At 44.7% G+C, this 20,636-nt stretch overlaps 1 protein-coding gene across 3 annotated transcripts in view; it reads left to right on the forward strand.

Moving 5' to 3' along the window:
* The window catches only part of DPH7 (diphthamide biosynthesis 7), a 174,653-nt gene that overhangs the window by 43,006 nt on the left and 111,011 nt on the right, over window positions 1-20,636 (forward strand). For 2 of the 3 annotated variants that reach the window (XM_069241378.1, XM_069241377.1), the window contains exons 2-3: window positions 8,995-9,159; window positions 12,611-12,753. In XM_069241378.1, the coding sequence (XP_069097479.1) occupies window positions 9,019-9,159; window positions 12,611-12,753 (284 nt within the window). In that variant the 5' untranslated portion in view covers window positions 8,995-9,018. The remainder of the gene's footprint in view (window positions 1-8,994; window positions 9,160-12,610; window positions 12,754-20,636) is intronic. The other variant, XM_069241379.1, reaches the window with a different exon arrangement.

Here is a 20,636-nt window from a genome sequence, read left to right on the forward strand (position 1 = left end):
TATTACATTTAAATGTCTCCCAATTCTTCACCAGTATCTAGGGATATTGGGGAAACTGCCACCATGTATGAAAGAAACCTGACCACGTCCTCCCTCAGGCAGATGTCTGACTGCGTGAACCCTAAAGCTTTCAGCCACATCCTGATGTAGAAATTCGGTGTCACATTTGAAGCTATTAAGTAGAACCCCACCCGCCCAGTCCTCGTCACCTAGTTGGCATAGATATTTTTCCCACTTCTCTTTTACATGTGTTAATTCTTCTGGTGAGCTAGTAATCCATGTTTTATAGATCTTTATAGTTCCGTGATTTTCTTCTGGGGCTCGGTAGGGCTATATTTTCAAATTTGGATGGCTCTTGTATCTCTTTCACTTGCATCTTATACCTCCCCAGCACATGTCACAGTTGTGCTTACTTGAATTGTTGTGTTTTGTAGGATATACCCTTCCTTCAGTTGCTCAAATTATTTCATAGCATCAATTGCTTTTGAAATACAAATTATGTTTCATTTCTAAAAGCCCATGAGTGCACTGCCGTCCTTTACATCATGGCTGTCTCATCGAGTAGTTTCCCTAAAAAAGACACTCTTCCACACCATTGTTTGTGTGGCTGATCTTCATGCTAGTCTCACCAGCTGTGCTAGGTCTGGCCATGTGTGTAGTTGGTTGCTACCAAGGACCTTGTGTGGTAAACCCTCCCTTCCTAGTTCCTATTGTATTCGGTCTAGTTCGGATGCTGGCTGTACTGTGGGAGTAAATGCCCAGTCATTTAATGTTAACATATGTAACCCTGTAGTATTTTCAAATATCTGGGAGTTCTATTTCTCCGTCATATACACCCTTTTATAGTTTTGGCAGTGATACCCACGATGCTCGGCCATATCAATGTTCTTCAAAATCTGTTTAAGTGGAGAAAGGATCCACGCGGTACTCAGAAAGGCGTATTCTGAAGCAGAAGAATCATGGTCAAGTCACCATTTTCTACATTGATCCTTTACCCAGTAGTGACAGTGAACAAACTCTCCAGTGTGTCATGTCTGCCCTGCATCTTTCTATTGCCCCTTGTATGTTTTTCTTATCGTTTGACGCTGTCTGTAGTAATGAACATGGTCAAATATCTAAAGCCTTACCTAGCACTATAACTATGCACTGCTACTTACCCCATACATTACATCAGTCATGACATCTTCTATGATATCATTGATAATATAACTGTTGCAGTAAAATTATTGATGAGAAAACTGTGCATGACGAGGGCGCAAGTTGTAGTTACCTTACGGCACTAGTTATGGTTACTTGAGAAAACTATAACTGCTGAATTTCTATGGTTTTGTGTGTGTTCATTGTGAAGCTATCTCGATTTGTATTCTGTGTGTTTCACTGTCAAGCATCTGCATTTTTTCCAATGATTGATCACATGTATATTTTCCCTCCAGCCTCCTTCCATCCAAAATTAAATTAAATCAAAGTTCCCTCCTAGAATGATGGTAGCTCATGGCAGCTGAAGCAGCAGGGTCCCTAATTACAACAGTGTAACTGACTCTGTGGAAGAGATGATGAAATTGTCATTATAGTCGCCCCATTAGACATGCCAGAATTTGCTCAATGACATCCAGGAGGGGACCTCCATATTTTGTTTTGTACATAGGGGGATAATTTTCTAAGTACTTTAGCAACATTTCTAGAGTCCGACATAAAAGCAACATCTATCAGCAAACTGTACTTGGGTTTCTCATCAAAGCGACATGTTTTGCCTGTCAAATACTTCAAGGGAACCATATCTTATCTTTGACTATACAGCATCTAGAACTTTATCCATCTCTTGTTGGATTCCTAGACCATTCATCTTCCTGGATAAAAGTGCTGGTGTGCCTTTGTATGTAACACCTTTTTTCCTTTTTTACTGCATCAAAATTCTCCCTCTGTTGCCTGCATGCTTAACTCCGATAACTTGCATTATGGTGAGGGTCCCTCAAATTTGGAAGGTGCACAATTGTTTCTGTAGAAGAGCCCTCCGGTTTACTTATTTAATAGGTTGCTGGTGTGCTGCCAAAGTATAGGGTTCCATGTTGTTTGAAAACCTACTAGTATTTGTTTTTCCAGACGTCTGCCAGGGAGTGAAACAGCAGAGGTTAAACTTTGATGCCCAAAGGCTACTTCTTCTTAATAATTTGTTTAAAACTGATTATTTGCTGGCAGGACGTGCTTCTCGTGAGCTCCCGTCACCCCAGACCAATCCTGAAGGAATCCTGGGGTCCCCCCCCCTCCCTATTAGCTAGGGGCAGTGCTCTGACCTACATGGTAGACCCACATCCTGCTTTGGGACTTTGGTGAGCCCCACTTCGGCGGTGCAGGGAGGCGGGCCTGAGCCGTGTGGAGAGTGGCCGGGGGGAGCACAGAGGAGGCCTTGGATCGGCTGTCCCGGCCGGACTTTCTTCCCAGTCCCGACCCTGGGCTGGTGCCTGGGCTGCTTGGGGGGCAGATTCTGGGCCCATTGGCCCCTCTGGCATGAGTGGCCCGTGACTGGTGGCGGTGGAGCCCAGTGCGCCCCACTGAGCTGTTTTGGAGGGGGCCCGAGTTGCTTCCTCCTGCACTGGTGATCAGCCCATGATCGGGGCCTGGGGGCGGCATCGGAGGACGGTGAGGAATGGTCGCCTCTGGGCTGCTGCAGAGTGGCTGGGGTCTGCCCGGCGGACTGCGGCACTTACTGGAGGTGAGACGACGGAGGTTGCCCTTTGGAGAATTGGCGTGTGGTTGTCCTGCACTGGTGGAGTGTTTTTCTGCAGCCCGGGTGTGGCACAATTGTGTGGAGGAGTCTGGGACCTGCGATGCAGTAAATATCTAACACGCCTGAGACACGTGAGGTCTGGGCTGGCGGTACGGACACATGGACATTATAGTGGTTATCTGGGGGCCAGGTGATTGACTTGTATTATTTGAAGGGTGTCGCAGCTCAACGGTGCTTCATCTCTGCCCCTCTGAGTCAGGTACGGTGGTGATACATCCTCTTATTTCTAAGTTGAAGGTGAAATGGGGTGGCATCGGCAACCTGCTGCGTCGCAGGGGAACACCTTGGAGCAATACACTACGCCTACCCCATTGCCGCAGCGGCAGATTCAGGTGGGAGGGTCTGGAGAGGTCCCGGGCACACCGGCTACTGCGAAGGAACCTTCGCATGCTGAACTTTTGGCTGCTATACAGGGCTCTATGATATTTCTTGAGGGTAAGATAGAAACTGTGACTTTGGAAGTGAATCCTCTCTGAGTGGACCTCTGCAAAATATCTGACAAGGTCAAAGTGGTGGAGGGGTCTATAGTGGACTTTCAGACGGAGGTTGGCGCTTTACACAAACAGATGGCCAGGTCACTTCCACGGTTGGGATGTTGGAGGCGAGATTGGAGGACTCTGAGGGCAGATCCCGACTGAACAACGTTCGCCTCCTTGGGTTTCTGGAGCGTGCAGAGAGTTCCACGACAGGGTTTCGGGGAGTGTTAGATCAGAGATATATTGCAGCCGGAGGGGTTATCAAAGGTATTTGTGGTGGAGCGTGCACACAGGGCTCTGGTTGCGCCTCCTAGGCTCGGCTCTCCTCCAATTGCCATTACTGCACGCCTTTTGAACTATAAAGATAGGGACTGTATTCTGTGGGCTGCTCGTGAAACTGGCAAGGCTGTGTTTGAGAATTGCAAAATCTCCATTTATCTGGACTATCCGAACAAGGTCCAGACCTCTAGAAAGGGTTTTTTGGAGATCAAGGAAAAGCTTTGTGCCATGAACACCAGATATGTTGTTATATCCGGCACGCTTGAAGGTGCTGTCCTGGGACAAGTCGCAATTTTTTTTAACATTCTGAGGTCTGGAGATGGCTTGAGCTGTGGGATAAATTTGGCCCAGGCTGATCTGGGCAGTCTGGCCTGGGGGCTGCTTGTGCTTCTGGTTTGGCTGGCACAGACTGGAGGAAGCATGGGGAGAGCCAGATGCAAAATATATCTAGGTTAAAGTGCACAGCGGCCTAGTGTGTTAAACTAACGTGCATGGAGCTATAACTAAAATGGCTACACAACAATCTCTGCTGACACTTGATGTTGTTGATCTTTAGTGGATGCTGCTCTCGGACATACTGCTGGGGTGGGAGGGTTCTGTGCTCAAGTCTGAGGTGTATGCCTTGCATATTATAGGGTATTGAGATCACAATCTTTATGGATTCGAATGGACACTTCATGAATCTGTATTATATGATGTGGGGCAGTGCTTTTCTTATACTATGATTGGTTAGGTTTATAGGCACAGCATATTTTTTATACATGGTGGGGGGGGGGGTTACTTCCACTGGGGTGTTGGCTGTTGTCCTGGCAGCATTTACACATATGGATCTACAGTATGTTTTGATATGTCTGTTTTACTGTTTATCCAGAGTGGGCATAAGGGTTTGGGGTTGCAACGTTTGTGCAGGTTTGCATGTGTTTGATGTTTACAGCAGCAGTGCACGGTTGTGTGTGGGATATGAAGTAAGGACTTGTCCTGTCCTCTCTTTATGGGAAGGAGATATGGGAGGGGGGGGGGGTGAGTGCACAGGGGACAGAAGATATGAAGCCTTAACATGGGTCGACAGATCAATATACTGACGTGGAATGTCAGGGGGCTGAACAGCTACACTGCGCACTATAGTGTGCACTCCTTCCTGAGGCGACATAAGGTTCATATAGCTTGTCTCCAGGAAACTCACATGACAGAGGAGTAATCGCACAAGCTGGCTAAGAAGTGGCGGGATCAGGTATTCTCCTCACACTTTTCCTCGTATGCTAGGGGTGTGATGATATGGATGCCCCTGGGGTCCCATTTACACACGTCTATAGTGAAGCGGATGTGGAGGGGAGATATGTACTACTACAGGGCACGTTGGATGGGGTGCCCCTTACCATTCTTAACTACTATGCACCCAACATAGATGATCACTCTTTCTATGATAATATACCTGAGGTGCTGAGGGAGGGAGTTGACGCTCCACTAATATGGGCTGCAGATTACACTCGCATATCGGATGGTGAGAAGGACTGGTATCCATCTAAATTGGGCACTAAACCATTGATGTCGATCTCTCACAGAGCTTATGCACAATTTGGGGCTGTGGGATGGGTGGAGGGAACTGCACCCGGAGGGTAGTGGGTATACCTGTCATTCTAAGACGCATAATACATATAGTCGGCTTGAGCGTTTCCTCCTGGATGGACTGACTTGTTCACAGGTGTTGGATGTTAAGCATCTGGGGAGGTTTTTGTATGATCATGCACCAGTATTGATGCAAATACTGTGGGGATCTGATGCCAGGGTGACACACAGTTGGCGCATGCCTATGAATTTCCTGACGGATGCCGGCTGTCATGATAAAATGGCGGTTGCCCTTAAGGACTACATGGACTAGAATTGGGACACAACCAACTCTAGGGGAATGGAGTGAGAGGCCATGAAGACTGTAGTGAGAGGAGTTTTTATAGGCACTGCCTGTGGGGTACGCAAACAACTGGAATAGGAACATACTGTTTGGGAGGATGAGCTGGAAGTGTTGCAGCACCAGATGCCAATAACGAGGGAGGTAGAACAAGAGCAGCTCCTTTTGTATAAGAAGGTTGGTGCCTGCTGGGAAATGCTAGATAAGGTCACACTTAGATCGTATAGACCGTGCCTTAACAGGGAGGGCGATAGATCTGGTAACTTACTGGCGTGGATCCTCAAGTGGGAAGTTGAATCTCCTCCCATTTTATGTATTAGGAATGCGGATGGTGTGCCGATCACCAATAGCCGGGATATCTTTTGGGTCTTAGTGGAACATTTGCAGGACGTGTCCAGTGCTGGCGCACCAGTCCTAGATGTTGACCTAGGAGAGTTTCTGGAGCGGATGTGACTTCCGTGGCTGGAGCTGGAGAGTATGGAGAATCTAGAGGCTGAGATAACTGTAGAGGAAGTGAGTAAAGAGGTGGAGTCATTGTCGAAATCGACGGGAGGGGAGGGATTCCCGGTTGAGCTATATCAAACCTTTTCTCTTCGTTTACAAGAGATGCTGTTGGCGGTGTTTGAGGAGGCTGGGATAGCTTACCAGAGACCATGCATGAGGGCGTCATCTGCTTAATGCTTAAGCCTGGGTAGACCCTTGTGACCCTTCCTCTTATTGCCTGCTCACCATGCTGAATAGTGATGTCAAGATGTAAAATATTAGCTACTCGGTTACTTGAAGTGATTCTGGGCTTGGTGTATGATGATCAATGTGGTTTTATACCTGGTCGTAGTATGACTTATAACTTACGTCGCTTGCCCCTGTTTTGAATGGAACCATGGGGGCGAAGGATGATTTGGTGCTAGCATCTTTGGACCTACAGAAGGCTTTTGATACAGTGGAGTGGGGCTACTTACTGTTGGTGCTGCGAGGAATGGGATTTGACCCTCATTTTTGTGCTTGGTTCGTTTGCTGTACAATGCTCCTTCCGCGCTCATTTGGGTGGGTGGAGATCTTTCGGACTCCTGGGTGATTGGCATGGGAGCCAGGCAGGGGTGCCCACTGTCACCGCTTCTTTTCGCCTTAGCAGTGGAGCCACTGGCGGTCTGGCTTTGTGAGGAGTTGGTGTCCTGGGGCATTCAGGTGACCCATATTGTCTCTTTATACGCAGATGATGGGTTGATATACCTTCGAGAGCCACGTGGTTCGGTGCCCTTGTTGTTGCAATTGATAGAGGACATTGGGGCTATATCTGGTCTTCAGGTCAATAGGAAGAAGTTGCTTCTGTTTCCTTTAGGGTCATTATGTGGGTCACTCGTACTGTGGCGGCTCATGTGATTCATACTGTAGAATGGGTGGTGACTGGCCTGGAGCGCTCGGTTTCGTTTGGGAATAAGCTACCTCTCTCAGTGATGTGGAGGGCGACTGTGGCCAAGATGGAGTTCTTGCCACGGTGCCTTTACCTTGTACAGAATTCTTTGTATCCATTAGCTGCTCTGCTCTTTGATCGTCTGGACAGTTTGTTGATTTCATTGGTTTGGGCTGGGTGTCCTAGTGGGGTGGTGTTGTCCACGATGCAAAGGGACGTGGTAGACTGAGGATTGGCTATCCTTAATATTAGACACTATTATAAAGTACACTTACAGCATGCTGCAAAGTGGATGACTCAGTCGGACAACTGGGAGAAGCAACTATTTTCAGGCATGCTGGGAGGTGAGGCGTTGGTGAATGTATTGATGACGGGTAGTCGGTCGGAGACTGCTGTTCCCTGCCTGGTCAAAACTACTGCACGGATTTGGGAACAAGCCGTTAAGAAAGTGATTTGACTCGCCCCATTCGATAGGGAATTGAAGATTTGGGAGTTAGCCCCCTTTAGAAATATGGATACTTTAATGTCAATGGATGCTTGGAGAGTGGGAGATGTCTAGTGGCTGGTGATTTATATCTCAATGGGGAGTTTATCTACTTTCAGGAGGCGCGGAGTATGTTTGAACTTAGTGCTGGTCAGTTTTTGCAGTATGCTAAGATGGCGTGTGTGGTTCGAGAAGTCTGGTCTGGATTCCCGGTGGCCCCACTGACATCAAAGGTGTTGCGTGGGCTGATAAATTGGGGTGAGTCTCACTTGATTACCCTGTTTTATAAAGTACTTCAGGAGGATCAACCAGGTATGGTGTGTGCAGCACACAGGGCCTGGGATCGAGGACTGGATGATCCCTTAGAGGACATGGACTGGGATATGGCGCTGTCGCTGGTCCGCATGGTCTCTTGTAACAACAGGTTTAAGCTACTATGTTTGAATTTTGTACACTGTGTGTATCTTACACCTGCTCGCCTTAATAAGATTGACCAGACTAGAGAGGCTGGGTGCCCCAGATGTGGGGAGATAAGTGCCTCCTTTATCCATTTGGCTTGGTCCTGTAGGCAGGTGCAGCGATTTTGGTTGGAGATGGTTCGAAGGGTAGATAGGATCACAGGTTTGGGGCTCGAAGCGACACCTCTGACCTGCCTTTTATGTGTAGTGAGAAGACCACGAGGTAGGCGCATCCCATATAGACTTGCGCAACTCGCTCTGGTGCTGGCTAAGCGTAGGGTGGCTATAGGCTGGATGAGTACTCTGAGCCCATCAATTCCTTACTGGATCCGTGATGTACTGGAATGGGGAGCTGCTGAAGAACCGCACATGAGGTTGACACGCAAGGAGGAGGGGACACTGGTGGACTTAATTGCCTGGGGAACACTATTTGAATGCTTCACAGGTGTGGAGGGGTCTAGTCCTGACTGGAGCATGGATGATGATTAATGGAATGTTATGTTGGTCATAAAAGGTGACAACCAACTGTGGGGATGTTGTAATGCTGGTAACCATTGCATTTAAACAAATTGGTTACACAAGGATGTCCTTGGGTAGGGGAGGCTGGGGGTATCTACTACTGTAATGCTTGGTTCTGCTTCATATTTCTGTCTGTATATGTCCTTGTCCTCCAATCACGGGATAAACCGATACTGTGATATCTTGCAATGATATGCACTGCACTGTTTTTTTTATTTTTTTTATTGTTGTTTTTTTTATGCATGTTAAACTCAATAAAATAGAGTTATAAAAAAACTGATTATTTGCTACATGGATAATATGTAGAAGCTAAGAAAATTCAAAACAATGTGCTTTTTTTTTTTTTTTTTTTTTTTTTTTTTGAAACACACTTGCCTGTTGGGTTGATATCCAGACATGTTTGCAAATGTTTCAGGATGTGTTTAAATAGGAGCTAAGATTGCAAGCAGCTCCTAGCCACGTAAGTGAAAGAAGAAGGCATGACTGTCTCTTTCAGGCAGAAAATACCAATGGGCCTACTACCCCCTTGGTCGATTGTGATCCTGTTTTTTGCTGCAAAACGTGGTTTTTGTTGTGGCAGGTGATAAAATGAATCATCCATTAAATTGTTTTATCCTACTAATATGTTTTAATTTTTATTTGCCTTTTATGAAATTTGTGTCTTTCTGTGTGGTAGGTCGGGAGATGAGCCTTATCTGACATGGCCCAACGTTACAAGACTCAGATCCTGCAGGTTATAGACACAGAATACAGCGCGGATGCTGTGGAGTGGTGCCCAGTGGCTGCATGGCAAAACATTCTGGCATGTGGCACTTACCAGCTAAAAAAACCTGAAGGCAAAGTAAGCAACAAAATTTCATTAGGATAGACTGGGTCATTTTGAAATATTGCTTAACAATTTTGTGCTGAAATTGAGTAATCCAGCCGTATCTCATTTCGTGAGAGGACCCCTGAACACTGGAAAGCTCTCATTGACATCTGAGGAACTAAAGTTCTTTGGTCCCTTTATGCATCAGTGCAATGTCCACAGCAAGAGGAAAAGAGTTTAGAAGGTTTTGGCTGTGCTTCTTTACATGTGCTGAGCCTTATGTCACAGCCAACCTTTTAATGGTGGGTTGTCCACACTGCAGTGCGTATAAAGGGGTTGTAAAGTTTTTGTATGCATTCTTGTGATAAAGCAGTGATTAAACTAGAATGTATAAAGTGAAGAAACAAAGCTACTTATACCCCTTCCAGAGGCAAGAGAAATGTTGCTGATCCGTAGAGATAATAGCAAAGTGTTCCAAAGAAACAGAAACTGGCTTGAAAAGGCATATTACAGAAAAGGAACCAGAACCTGTTATTGAAGAAAATTCCTCGTGCTCTGCTACACTTAAACAAAAAAGTCATTCTGGGAAATCTCAGCATTGTTGTGAAATTAGATTATCTGCCTGCACAGGTGTGTATGAAGGTGTTCAGTCCCAAATGATACAAGAAGCTTGACATACTAAGAGTGGGAACACAAACAAAACCACATCCATGCATTCGGAGAATGAGTAGAAAAGGAGAAACTGCAGTTAGATCAAAAATGAACCCTGGTTTGAAGAGGATGTGATTAGTGTATAGGATTAGGATTGGATAGGATTTCAGATTTGGTTTCACAAATATTTAATATGTCGCAAGGTATTCTATCACTCCACCGTACTAGTAAAGATGTGACAGCCATTTTTTGAGGCATAGTTAGCCTTGGTTAGGAGTTACATTTTTTCTAAACATATGGACGTGCTTGGGGTGTTAGGATAGATAATCAATCTGATGCTGGATTGGGGCGTCTGCTTAGATCTTTTCTGCTTTGATGCATGTTGATTTCATTTCAATATACATACAAGCCTTAATGCTCCTATTTGACTAATTTTTATGTAGAAGGATGTTTGCTTTAATTGTGTTACAGCTGGATGTAGGTAAAGTATTGTTGACCAACTTGACTTGGCTCTAGGATGTTACTTGTATAGAGAGCAAAATATTGAACTGAACACATTAAAATGAGCTGTCTCAACTGATGACCTTTCTTGGAGGATGAGTAATATTTATGATTCCGATTGGATAAACAATTTTCACTCTCACTCTACAGAAATCAGTGGAGGCTAACTAAAATGGCAACACAGTATCTGCCTATCATAGAATAGGGTTTAGGCGCTTTGGTAATAATGTAGAGCCAGCTGTTTTTAATCTAAGTATGTGCATGCATGGAAAGCCACCTTCTTTTGGAACCATAAAACGCCAGCTCTTGGAATCTTTAGAGCCTTTTTAATGTTTATGTGTGATTTTTATCTGTCTTTGACATTCAAACTTCAGAGTACACCTTAATCTGTAACCTGCTTGGCCAGTGTGCATTTGGATGTTAACTACAGAACTTTCACCCACTTTGACTTGAATTTTCCAAGTTTGACCGAAAATAATAATAGGGAGGATAGATGCAGGTTCAAACGATAAATGACATGAGTTGTTCCTTGATTATATTTTTGACGAAGGGGTGTAGATTACTTCCACTAAGAGATCCTGCAAAGGATGGGTACTAGAATTATTTGAAAAGGACTGCAGGTGATTTTGAAATTGTTGTTCTTTATCTCTAAAAGTGTAGCACTTGCATAATATTGCTAAGACAGAAAACCCAGGAGCAAAGCACTTGATTTCTGAATTTCGTTTTGGCAGTTGAAAATTTAAGATGGTTTTCTTTTTGGTACCCTGGAAAGAACTTCTGCTCTTACGCAATTTCCCACAATTGCTAGATTTCTGAATCAAGAAACCTGCATTTTGACTGTGATTTTCATTATGAAGTTTCCAGTGAGCATCGAACATAAATCTAGGACTCTGGAATCAAATCTATTTTTCCCTAGAAAGTAGTCTTTTACAGACCACGTGGTGGTGTTGGAGGTAAGCAAAAGGTGTTGTTCACATATAGCCACTAGTAAACCTTCATAATTATACACTTGATGTTCTGTAAATGAATTAGATCACTGCTGCAGTAGCCCTTTTAAGTGGGAGAGGCAACAGCCTTCCTCAGCATTATGGACAGAGGTCACAAGAATAGAATGCAGAATATAATTGAACTTTTGATGGATGCCCAGTGAGTGAATGCAGGTAAACTATATATTGCTTATGCCAGACCATCTCCTGCGTGCTCATGAGAGCATCAGTATATATATGACTGCCTTGGTGTCCAGGAGGTCCCAAGCTTGACCTCCTACTATTTACAGTAGGCACGATCCTTTTTGGTTCGCTGTCAGATTATGGAATTCATTGCATAAAGCCTATGCCATCTGGCCTGTGTTTGGAGCACAGGAAACGTTTGTCCTTTTTAGAGGCACAGAGTTTCTGTAAGAGCCCCCTGAAGCACATACAGCTGATAAAAAAATTAAGACATTTGCTTTTACTGGAAACGTCACCAGCCTTACACCCAAGGACACCACATGTTAACTGCATGATTTTTTGTTTGATATCCATTTGAGAGCAGCAAATAGGCATGACCTGCTTTTTGCGGTGGGCGCTCAATGTATTGTTTCAATTCATATTAAGATCAGTGCCCAAACTGTTTCCTGAGTGCTGGACTTTTGGAGGAGCTCATATGAAATGTCTAGAGTACCACATGTGCTTGAAAGACTGGCTAGTACAGTCCCTTTGTCTCCATAATGCTGCCACATAGTCATCAGTATGTCTGCTGAACAGCAACATCTTCTCTAAACAAAGGTAATACTAACAAACACTTTGATGTGCATTCACCTTCATTTCTCCCTGTGCAGGGAGACTCTCCTCAGGGCCATATCTGTGGCAGCAATGTATTGAATATTTGAGAATGACAAAAATCCTGTAGAGACTTACCAGTTCAAAGCAACACGTTCAGCATTTATAAGTGCTTGTAACCTGCACATGTCAAACTGAATCCTTTCTAGGCCATTCAGATGAAACCAACTGCTTAGCAATTGTCCCTATTAACTGGTTCCAAGCAGCTTTCCTAGTTGTGAGGCAAGAAAGCGATGCCAGTGGCTGTACAATAAGATGAGTAGAAGCTTTAGCGTAGTTTACAGTGGTTTATGTCAAACAGACTTGGGTGTAGAGTTCCTAGTCCTTGATGTCTACTGGACCATGTGTATGCAATCCCTTGTCCCAGCTGTTGCAGATGGATTGGCATTTGCAAGACCTGGATAAGGCTCAGTGAGAGATGTCTGGCGTAGACATGTTTGTTGGCTATTTAGTTATTATGAAAACATGGAGTCATAACAGACCAACAGTCCCTATTTTTCATGTTATTTCAGGACAGTGGAGAAAATGATGGGTTTGATGAACCTCACACGAGGTTGGGGCGCCTCTACATCTATCACTTCACACCAGACCAGCTTTTTATGCCATTGAAGGAGCTACAGAGGATCGAAACGGCAGCAATTTTAGACATTAAGTGGTGAGGCATTGACTAATGATTGTTTTGCAGTGTGCACCCAAGTCGGCCAGTGGTGTCAGTTAATGTGTGCAAATATATGCAAAGGCTTTAACACCAGCCAAAATGATTCCAACCAATTTTATGGTTTGAATGGGGTTAAAAGGAGATGTTATAAAGTGTTTTAAATGCATAAGCATATGCGTTGAATAAAACATGTAGCAATAAAATGTCAAACCTTCACTCTGTCCCTCCGTTACGGACTAGTTTTGATTTTGAGATCATTATTTTTTTCTGAATTTTTACATATGACCTGACTAAAAGGCTGTCAGGCCTTCTCAAAGGGACATATGATGGCACAAGGAGAGAAAGAAGAATGACATTCCAAGTAAAGGTACAGAAATGTCAATAACTGCAGTAGATTGATGTCACTTCATACAGTAATCTGATGTGTCCAATGGCTTATGTTGCACACTGATTCGGTGCTTGCTCTACAAGTCAGTGGAAGGGAAAAGTGACAATGTGTGACACCACCTCACATCCTCACCTGCGTGCAATACTGCGTCCTTGGTCCCTGTAGTGTTTCTTCTCTCCCCTCACCTCCAGCAAGCTCTCCTTGTTATGCATCCTTTCCCATGTTTTGTGTATACTCTATCCTCTCTTCCTCTTGCAAGCCATCCTCTCCCTTTCCTGCATCTGCAGCATCCACTCTCATCTCTCTGAGCACCTGTTGTCTTTCCCAGCTCCATCCAAGACCTATGGCCAGAATAGACCATATGTCGCTGATTAGAAGACCTCTGGCTCGATTGTTCTTTGCCTGACAATGTGCATACCAGGTTAAAAGTACACATTTGCAAACTTAAACTGACTTAATACTGTTTCCTCCTTCACCCCAACAGTAGCATTGTAATAAAAATAGCTTATGGACTTAAATCTCTACTGAAAAGATACACATCCAAATACATTCCGCTTGCCTGTTAAAACAGGTTTAATTTCAACATGTGCGTGCCATAGGTTTACATAATGGAAGAGAAACACTGCCTAGAATTGTTTGTGTCTAGAATATCTGGACTACACAATTTGCCTGTCTGAAAGACATCACAAATTTGAAAATGGGCAGACTTTTAAACATATTTTATTGCATTACACTAAACATTGACAGGGTGCTTCACCACAGGATACATATCCACCAAGTTAGTCCTACTGCTGTCACACAAACAAATTGTTGTCTGAGAAGTGTGAGTCGTCCCAGCGTATTGAAGACCAAAGGAGTCAGTATCTGAGGTCAACGTCGGGTGTTAAGGAAGCGTCAAGACCTAGGGCCCAATATAGAGCCTAGGAAAGCACGTCAGGTTTCAACCAGTTTCCTCCACCTGGCGTTTGAACAATTCCAGCAAAGTGTCCCATTCTATAGCTGGTTAATTATCCCTGGTGTGGTTAGTGGAGAAGTTGTAGCAGGGCTGATAGTATAAAAAGCGACCAATAGGTCAAGGAGCTTTAGTATGTATGACAGTTTCTTATGATATAGAGATTCAGTGACGTGGGACACTTTATAAAGTGCAGTTTCATTGGAATGTAGGGTTATAAAGTCAGATTGGAATGAGTTAATTAGGATATAGGAAGTAAGAAATGCAGTGAGGTGATTAAAAGCAAAGCATTTCTCAATTTTAGAAAAGAGTTGATACAGGACGATGGTTTACTAGTTTGGCTGGATCAGCTGGGGGTTTCTTCATTATGGCAGAACAGTAACTGATTTAAAGAATTCATGGGACGAACCTAAGTTAGCTGATAGTTGAAGAGTTTAAATCATATACAAGATAGGGGGCGTGATAAGAGGGCTAGAAATTTGATTTATGGGCTGTAAATGTATTGGGCATTTTTTAATGTATGTCAGGAGGAGGCATTTATTTTGGAGACATGAGTGGGTTGTGTAGAGTATAACTGCGGAGGAGGGGTGTTCTGTGACTTGTCTAGGGTAGCTTTGATTTGGTAGACTGGGTAAATGAGCATCAAGGTTGTCAAAGAAGGTTGTCAATAGTATGAATGTGTGCACCATAGCATTTCCTTGTTATTTTTTCTCTTATTTCTTATAAAATGCTGATTCTTTTAAGTTCGCTCCCACTAGCTAAAGAGTTGTCGATCAGTAAAGCAGATGCCACTGACTGGCATGTATTTTAGTGATTGCGCAAAATCTTGCATGCTGTTAATGTGCATTAATGTTTAATGATTGCCTGCAGTACATCTGTAATATACTGGTAATGATAACCTATTAAAAAAATTAAGCACTTTAGAAAAATATTTCTTTCATAAATACCCTTTAAATCTATACACTCTTGCAATCATGGTCTTGCTTAGACTGTGAAACCATTTACTAAATGCAGACGTTTCCTCCCGTTAATAAGATTGGTCTCCCAAAATATGTGCATTTTTATTACTTTTCCTTGCTAAGCCAAAAACAGGATGTCCCACAATAATACATTTTAGAATATTTTGAAGATTCTGGATCTACTGAAGCACAGAGAACCTTCATAATAGCACACCTGACTGTAAAAGAAAACATATGGTACTCTAAATACATTCCTGTAGTTACATCCTACAACTAGGACTTCTTTAAGCTTGCTCCAGGCTATTTGGTCTTTTTATGTTTGTCTCTTCCTAGGCAACATTATAGTCTGAGATATTAATTTTCTATAGCATATTTTGATAATAGTAGTGTATTTTCTTCTGTGTGTAAACGGGCAGTAGCCTTTTTTCACGTAAGTCTGAATGGTCTGGTGCCAAGCCTTGCACCAGCGCTACGCTGTATGGGGAAGCAAAGGAATCTGTAAACTGAAAGGTGTAACGGAAGAAACATTATTCATAACTGGTCTCCCTTCAGAGGCCTGGATTTCCTAGGCATGAAATGCACGTTCTTATGGTAGTGAGTGTGCTCCTCTTCCTCACTCGCCTTTCCTCCACTTCCTTGTGGCCCTGGAGATATGTGGCTTCCACTGAGTGAGTGTTCTTGGCCTTTTTGAAGAGATGAAGCCACCAAAGTCAGCGAAGAATACTCCCAGCCAATGTGCTTCAAGCAGAAGTGTAGCAATTGGGCAGCCTGACTTCATCTGCATAGGCCCAGGGTTGTGGACATTTGAGTCCTTTGAACAGTCAGGAGCAGGTCCCTTCCATGTGTGGTGTATGGCCTACCTAGAAACGTTTAGTTGAGCCACTAAGATCTGCCATTTCATAAGCGGCCCCATAAAACAGAAATAGATTGCTGCATTGCACATTGTTACATTGTATACACTACGGTCTGCAGTTGTACTTAAGTTCGAGCTGTCTGAGCTTTGACAGAGGCAAGTAGCTCACAGTGTATTTTGTGCATCTGCCCTGGTACTGCCCGGGGAGTCTGATTGTTTGGGCACAAGTCACAGGTCACATGTGTGAAATACTGGCAATGGAATTAATGCACACCGCACTGGGCACATTTCTTTGGTATGTTCTGCTGACTCCAAAATCAGTCAGGAAGGTCACTTCCCCTACTTTGCTGCTACCTAGGGGTCAGGTGGGTCTGACCTGGACACAAGGCCTGCCCTGAAAGAGATGGATTGGCTAAGCAACCTTGAGGCATACACTAGTAGTGTTGAGACGTGTGCTTCATGCCTTCTAGTGCATTCCCAAAATACATCCTGGGGCAAGGCACACTTATTTATGTGATTGAGAAAGAGTTGTTTCACAGTAATGAGGTTGACCTAGTGCATGTTCGATTTGTTGCTTCTGCTCACTCATGAACTTGGTCTTATACTATGAATCCGGGGAATTCACTATGTGAAATGTGTCAGTCATGTTTTTGACATGTGAATGGCTACCTTGCTGCAATTTGTATGCTGTGCTGTGGGTCAGTGACAATGATATTCACATATTTGGTAAGCTGTTTATGATGATCAGCATATTATATACAAATCAAGCCTAATGATATGGTGTACATGACTGCACTAAACCTTTAGTGTTTGTTTGTGAAAGGCTTAGGACCCGGGAAACTAATGTGAAGCTAATACTTTGATTTGTAATCATAGCTAACCGAGTGTGCAAAATTTGCCATAACGTTTTACAAACAGGCTAACTTTAATGCTAACAAAAATAACAGAAATGTGACAGAGGAAATTTTTCTTTCTGGTGTTTAGAACATTACTTGAAGTGAGTAACTGTTCAAGGTTGTGTGGGAATGGGGAAGCAAACATGCCTCTTGGATATGTCTGTAAACGAGGCATTGTTCACGTAGAGCTGCAGATAGGATAATGAAAAATGTCCTAGCTATCGTAACGGAAAGTTTCAATTCTATTAAGGACTCGGAGGCGAGGATTAGGCTGTTCTTTCTTCACTTTATTCTTCAACAGCTGGTTTAAAGAAAACAAACACTTGGAACTACTACTCCCAATAGGCATCAACAAGAAACATCATCAAAGACGGACTTCTTCCTCAATTAATCAGCAGCCGACCAGCGTCTGACGGGATCACCGCGAGTCCTCCACTTCCTCTTTCTTCCTGCGATCCTTATCCCGATCGATACATCTCACTCCTGCTTCATAGTAGCCGTCCCTGTAAAAAGGCAAAACGTCAACCTTCCAAAGGCAAACTATAGAGTTAAGCATAAGAAAGGCCATACGAAGCTCAAAAAACAAAAGAAGCAATTAAACAGTTGGATAATATAACAGTCACCTTCAGAACAACAAACTTGAGCATGTAAAATGTTGAAACAGTTTACTCACCTGAGATAGGGTGGGTCCTTGAAGCACTCCGAAAGGGAGGGACTAATCCTTGCCTCCAAGTCCTTAATAGAGTTGAAACTTTCCGTTACGATAACTAGAACATTTTTTTATTCTATGTCAGAACCGGTGGCGAGGATTAGGCTAGTTCAAAGCTTATCGACCACTTGCAAGGCCTCTGTTTGAATCAGTCTAAAGTAGAAATTCTTAAAGGTAGAATCCAAGACCAGTCAGCTGCCCTAAGGATATCCTCCAAACGTGCCCTCAGTGTCCAAGCCTTAGATGCCGTCACCCCTCATGCAGAGTAGGCCCCCAAAGACGATTCCAGCTTCACTCAATGCCCATCTAACCCAGCTAGCGATCGTAGGGAATGTCACCGCCCTGTGGGGCTTCGTTAATGCAATGAGAAGCTGATCTTCATCGTGCGGTCTAAGCTCCCCGGTCATGGATTCATAAGCCTTGATCGCCTTGACCACACATAACTGAGGGGTCTGGGGAAAACTTGGATAGGAAATTACCCCGGAGTCAGATTTGGTACGTTTGTTAATGTGAAAATTGACTCCTTGTGGAGTGAACACCCTGCCAGACAAATCTAATGCCCTGACATCAGAGACCCTATGACAAGACAGAAGGCATTGCAAAGTCGCCAGTTTGGCAGAGAGATGCTTCCTGGAAAGATATTTATTTGATGGCCAGTCCTGGAAGAGAGAGACAACTTTATTGACATCCCAGAGGGAAGAATATCGAGGTTGTGGCGGTAAGGATAACATAATGCCCCCTCAAAAGCTTGCAGTCTAAAGGATACTGTCCCGCCGGGGAACCATCAATCAGGCCATGATCCACCAAAATAGCAGAGCGAAAGGCATTAATCGATCTATAGGCCATCCCTTTGGAAACAAGAGACAGCAAGAAATTAATTATATGGACAGCGCGTGCCCCCATGGGATCCAAGTGTTGTTGAAGACACCAACCCATCCAGTGTTTCCATGCCAATTTGTACCTCTTGTCAGTACTGTCTGACCAGGCTCCTGCAAGGAGAGTTGCAGCCCCTAATGAAATTCCAGGGATTATCCAGCGTCTCCGGTAATCCGCCAAGCCATCAAGCTGAGACCGCCCCTCTCGATAAGAGGATGGGGAAGACCTGCCGGATTGAGAAGGAGATCTGGAAGCAAGGGAAGAGGGATTGGAAAATCCCAAGAAAGTTCCATCAGAACTGGAAACCAGGCTTGAGACTTCCATATCGGCGTAACCATTGTCAAGTCCACCCGTTGCCTCCGAAGTTAGGACAACACTTTCATTATCATGGCGAAGGGAGGAAAGGCATAACCCTTCTCCAGAGACCAATCTTGGAGAAACGCGTCCGTGGCTATCGCCCCCGGATCCGGTCCCCAACTGTAATATCTCTGGATGCGAAAAAATCACTGAGAATGGACCCCATATGTCCTGGATCGTCCGGAAGATGCGATTGAGTCGGACCATCCAGTCGTTGGCCTGAAGAAGATCTCAGAGGAGATGGATGCCCTCCATTTTGAAGTGATGAAGCACCACCCATTTGTTGAATTCCTTCAAAATGATTAGAGGGCAATAGCCCCCGTCCCTTTTCTCAACCTAAAAGATATTGCTGACGAACCCTGAAGGGTGAATAAAGGTGGGAACAATGGCTTGTTTCTCCAGTAGACTGGAGATTTCAGCATCAATCAGACCCAAGCATCGGAAGTAAGAGCTTCACAATTGAGGTAAAAATACGCTAACCTGCCCCCCAAAGCACATCCTGCAATGGGGAGGAGACTCACCTTGCTGGTTGTTGAAGGTGGGAGGAATGCCTCTGACGGAGCCCTTAGGGCTTCTGGGTCTGGAGAAACGGTGAGTTGGATGGAAGCAGCCAAATCAGGAGGGGTCTTGCTACTGTCCGTGACCCTTGGGGGCATTTTGGGTGGTACGGCCAATTGAGCCCCGTCGATTGGCCAAGGTGAAAACCTGTGACAAAAAAAAACTTTTTTTTTTATGGAGGTTTGGGCCTTGTCTAACGACGTGAAAGTAGAGACAAACCGACTGAGTTCTCTGATGAAGGGCTCGCCAAAAAGACAGTCTTGTGCGACCGGGCCCGCCTCTGAGGAAGCCAACTCCCCTAACTTGGGGCCCACCTTAACCAGGAGGGACCTGCGATGCTCCGCTGAAAGAGCGCAATCAGCATTGCCCAAAAGAATAATCGCCCAACCGGACAGGGCGTCAGGGTATATAAGAGGTCCCGAAGCCTTGGCATCCTCTGCCATATCCAAGATTTTCTTAAGTGGGCCCACCATGTCAAACAATTTATCTTGGCATGCACGCCACGACTGATCAATCCCTTTCTTGGGATCCTTGATAAACTTGCTCAGGAAAGTCGCCATGTTGGTATCAATTTCCAGAGTCAGGGCTACCTTAGCCTGTAATGAGGGAGGAGGACATTCTTCCTTAAGATGACTCTGGACCTCCTTGCCCACAGGTTTACACAGACAGCTTGCCACATAAGAGGCTACCTTGGGTGCTGGCAGCCATTCTGCTGATCGGGGATTAACCAAGTCAAACGGGTCAAGCATGTCATCCGCATGGATTTCAGTCGCTACGGGATTCTTTGCTGAAAGAGTAGGGCCCTCCAGTGCCAAGTCTGCGTCCAAAGAGCAGGGGGAATCGGCGAATTTGTCATGGGAGGGACTCAGGATCCTGGTGTGATCAAAACAGGCCTTCTTCAGGCGTGCAAAGGCCTCCAAGGCGTCTTCGTCCGGCGCATTTACGTGATGGGCCTGGGCTCTGCGCACGTCCCTCGGGGGAGAAACCTGAGGGGCCAGTGGAGTTTTTGTCCGGCAAAGGCAGGGAACATTGAGATGCCATCAAGTTAAGCTTCTTCTCAAAGGGAGCCATTAGTTGAGTGACGACTTTATAAATGGAGGCATCCATGATCTGACAGAAGTTGTCGTCAATAGGGAGGTAGGATATCTGATCCATCTCCACATACTCTGCCTGAGGTCTCCTGGATATGGCATGTTCGATGGCATATGTTGCTGCAGATACACATGTTTCGCACAGTCCGCTGCCTGGTGTTGGGCTCGGAGTATTACAAGTTGTTTTTCTTCTAAGACGTCTTTTTGGTCACGGGACCGAAGGACTCCTCCCTCTTCTGCT

The sequence above is a fragment of the Pleurodeles waltl genome, chromosome 6 (genome assembly GCF_031143425.1).
Source record: "Pleurodeles waltl isolate 20211129_DDA chromosome 6, aPleWal1.hap1.20221129, whole genome shotgun sequence".
Classification (NCBI taxonomy): Eukaryota; Metazoa; Chordata; class Amphibia; order Caudata; family Salamandridae; genus Pleurodeles; species Pleurodeles waltl.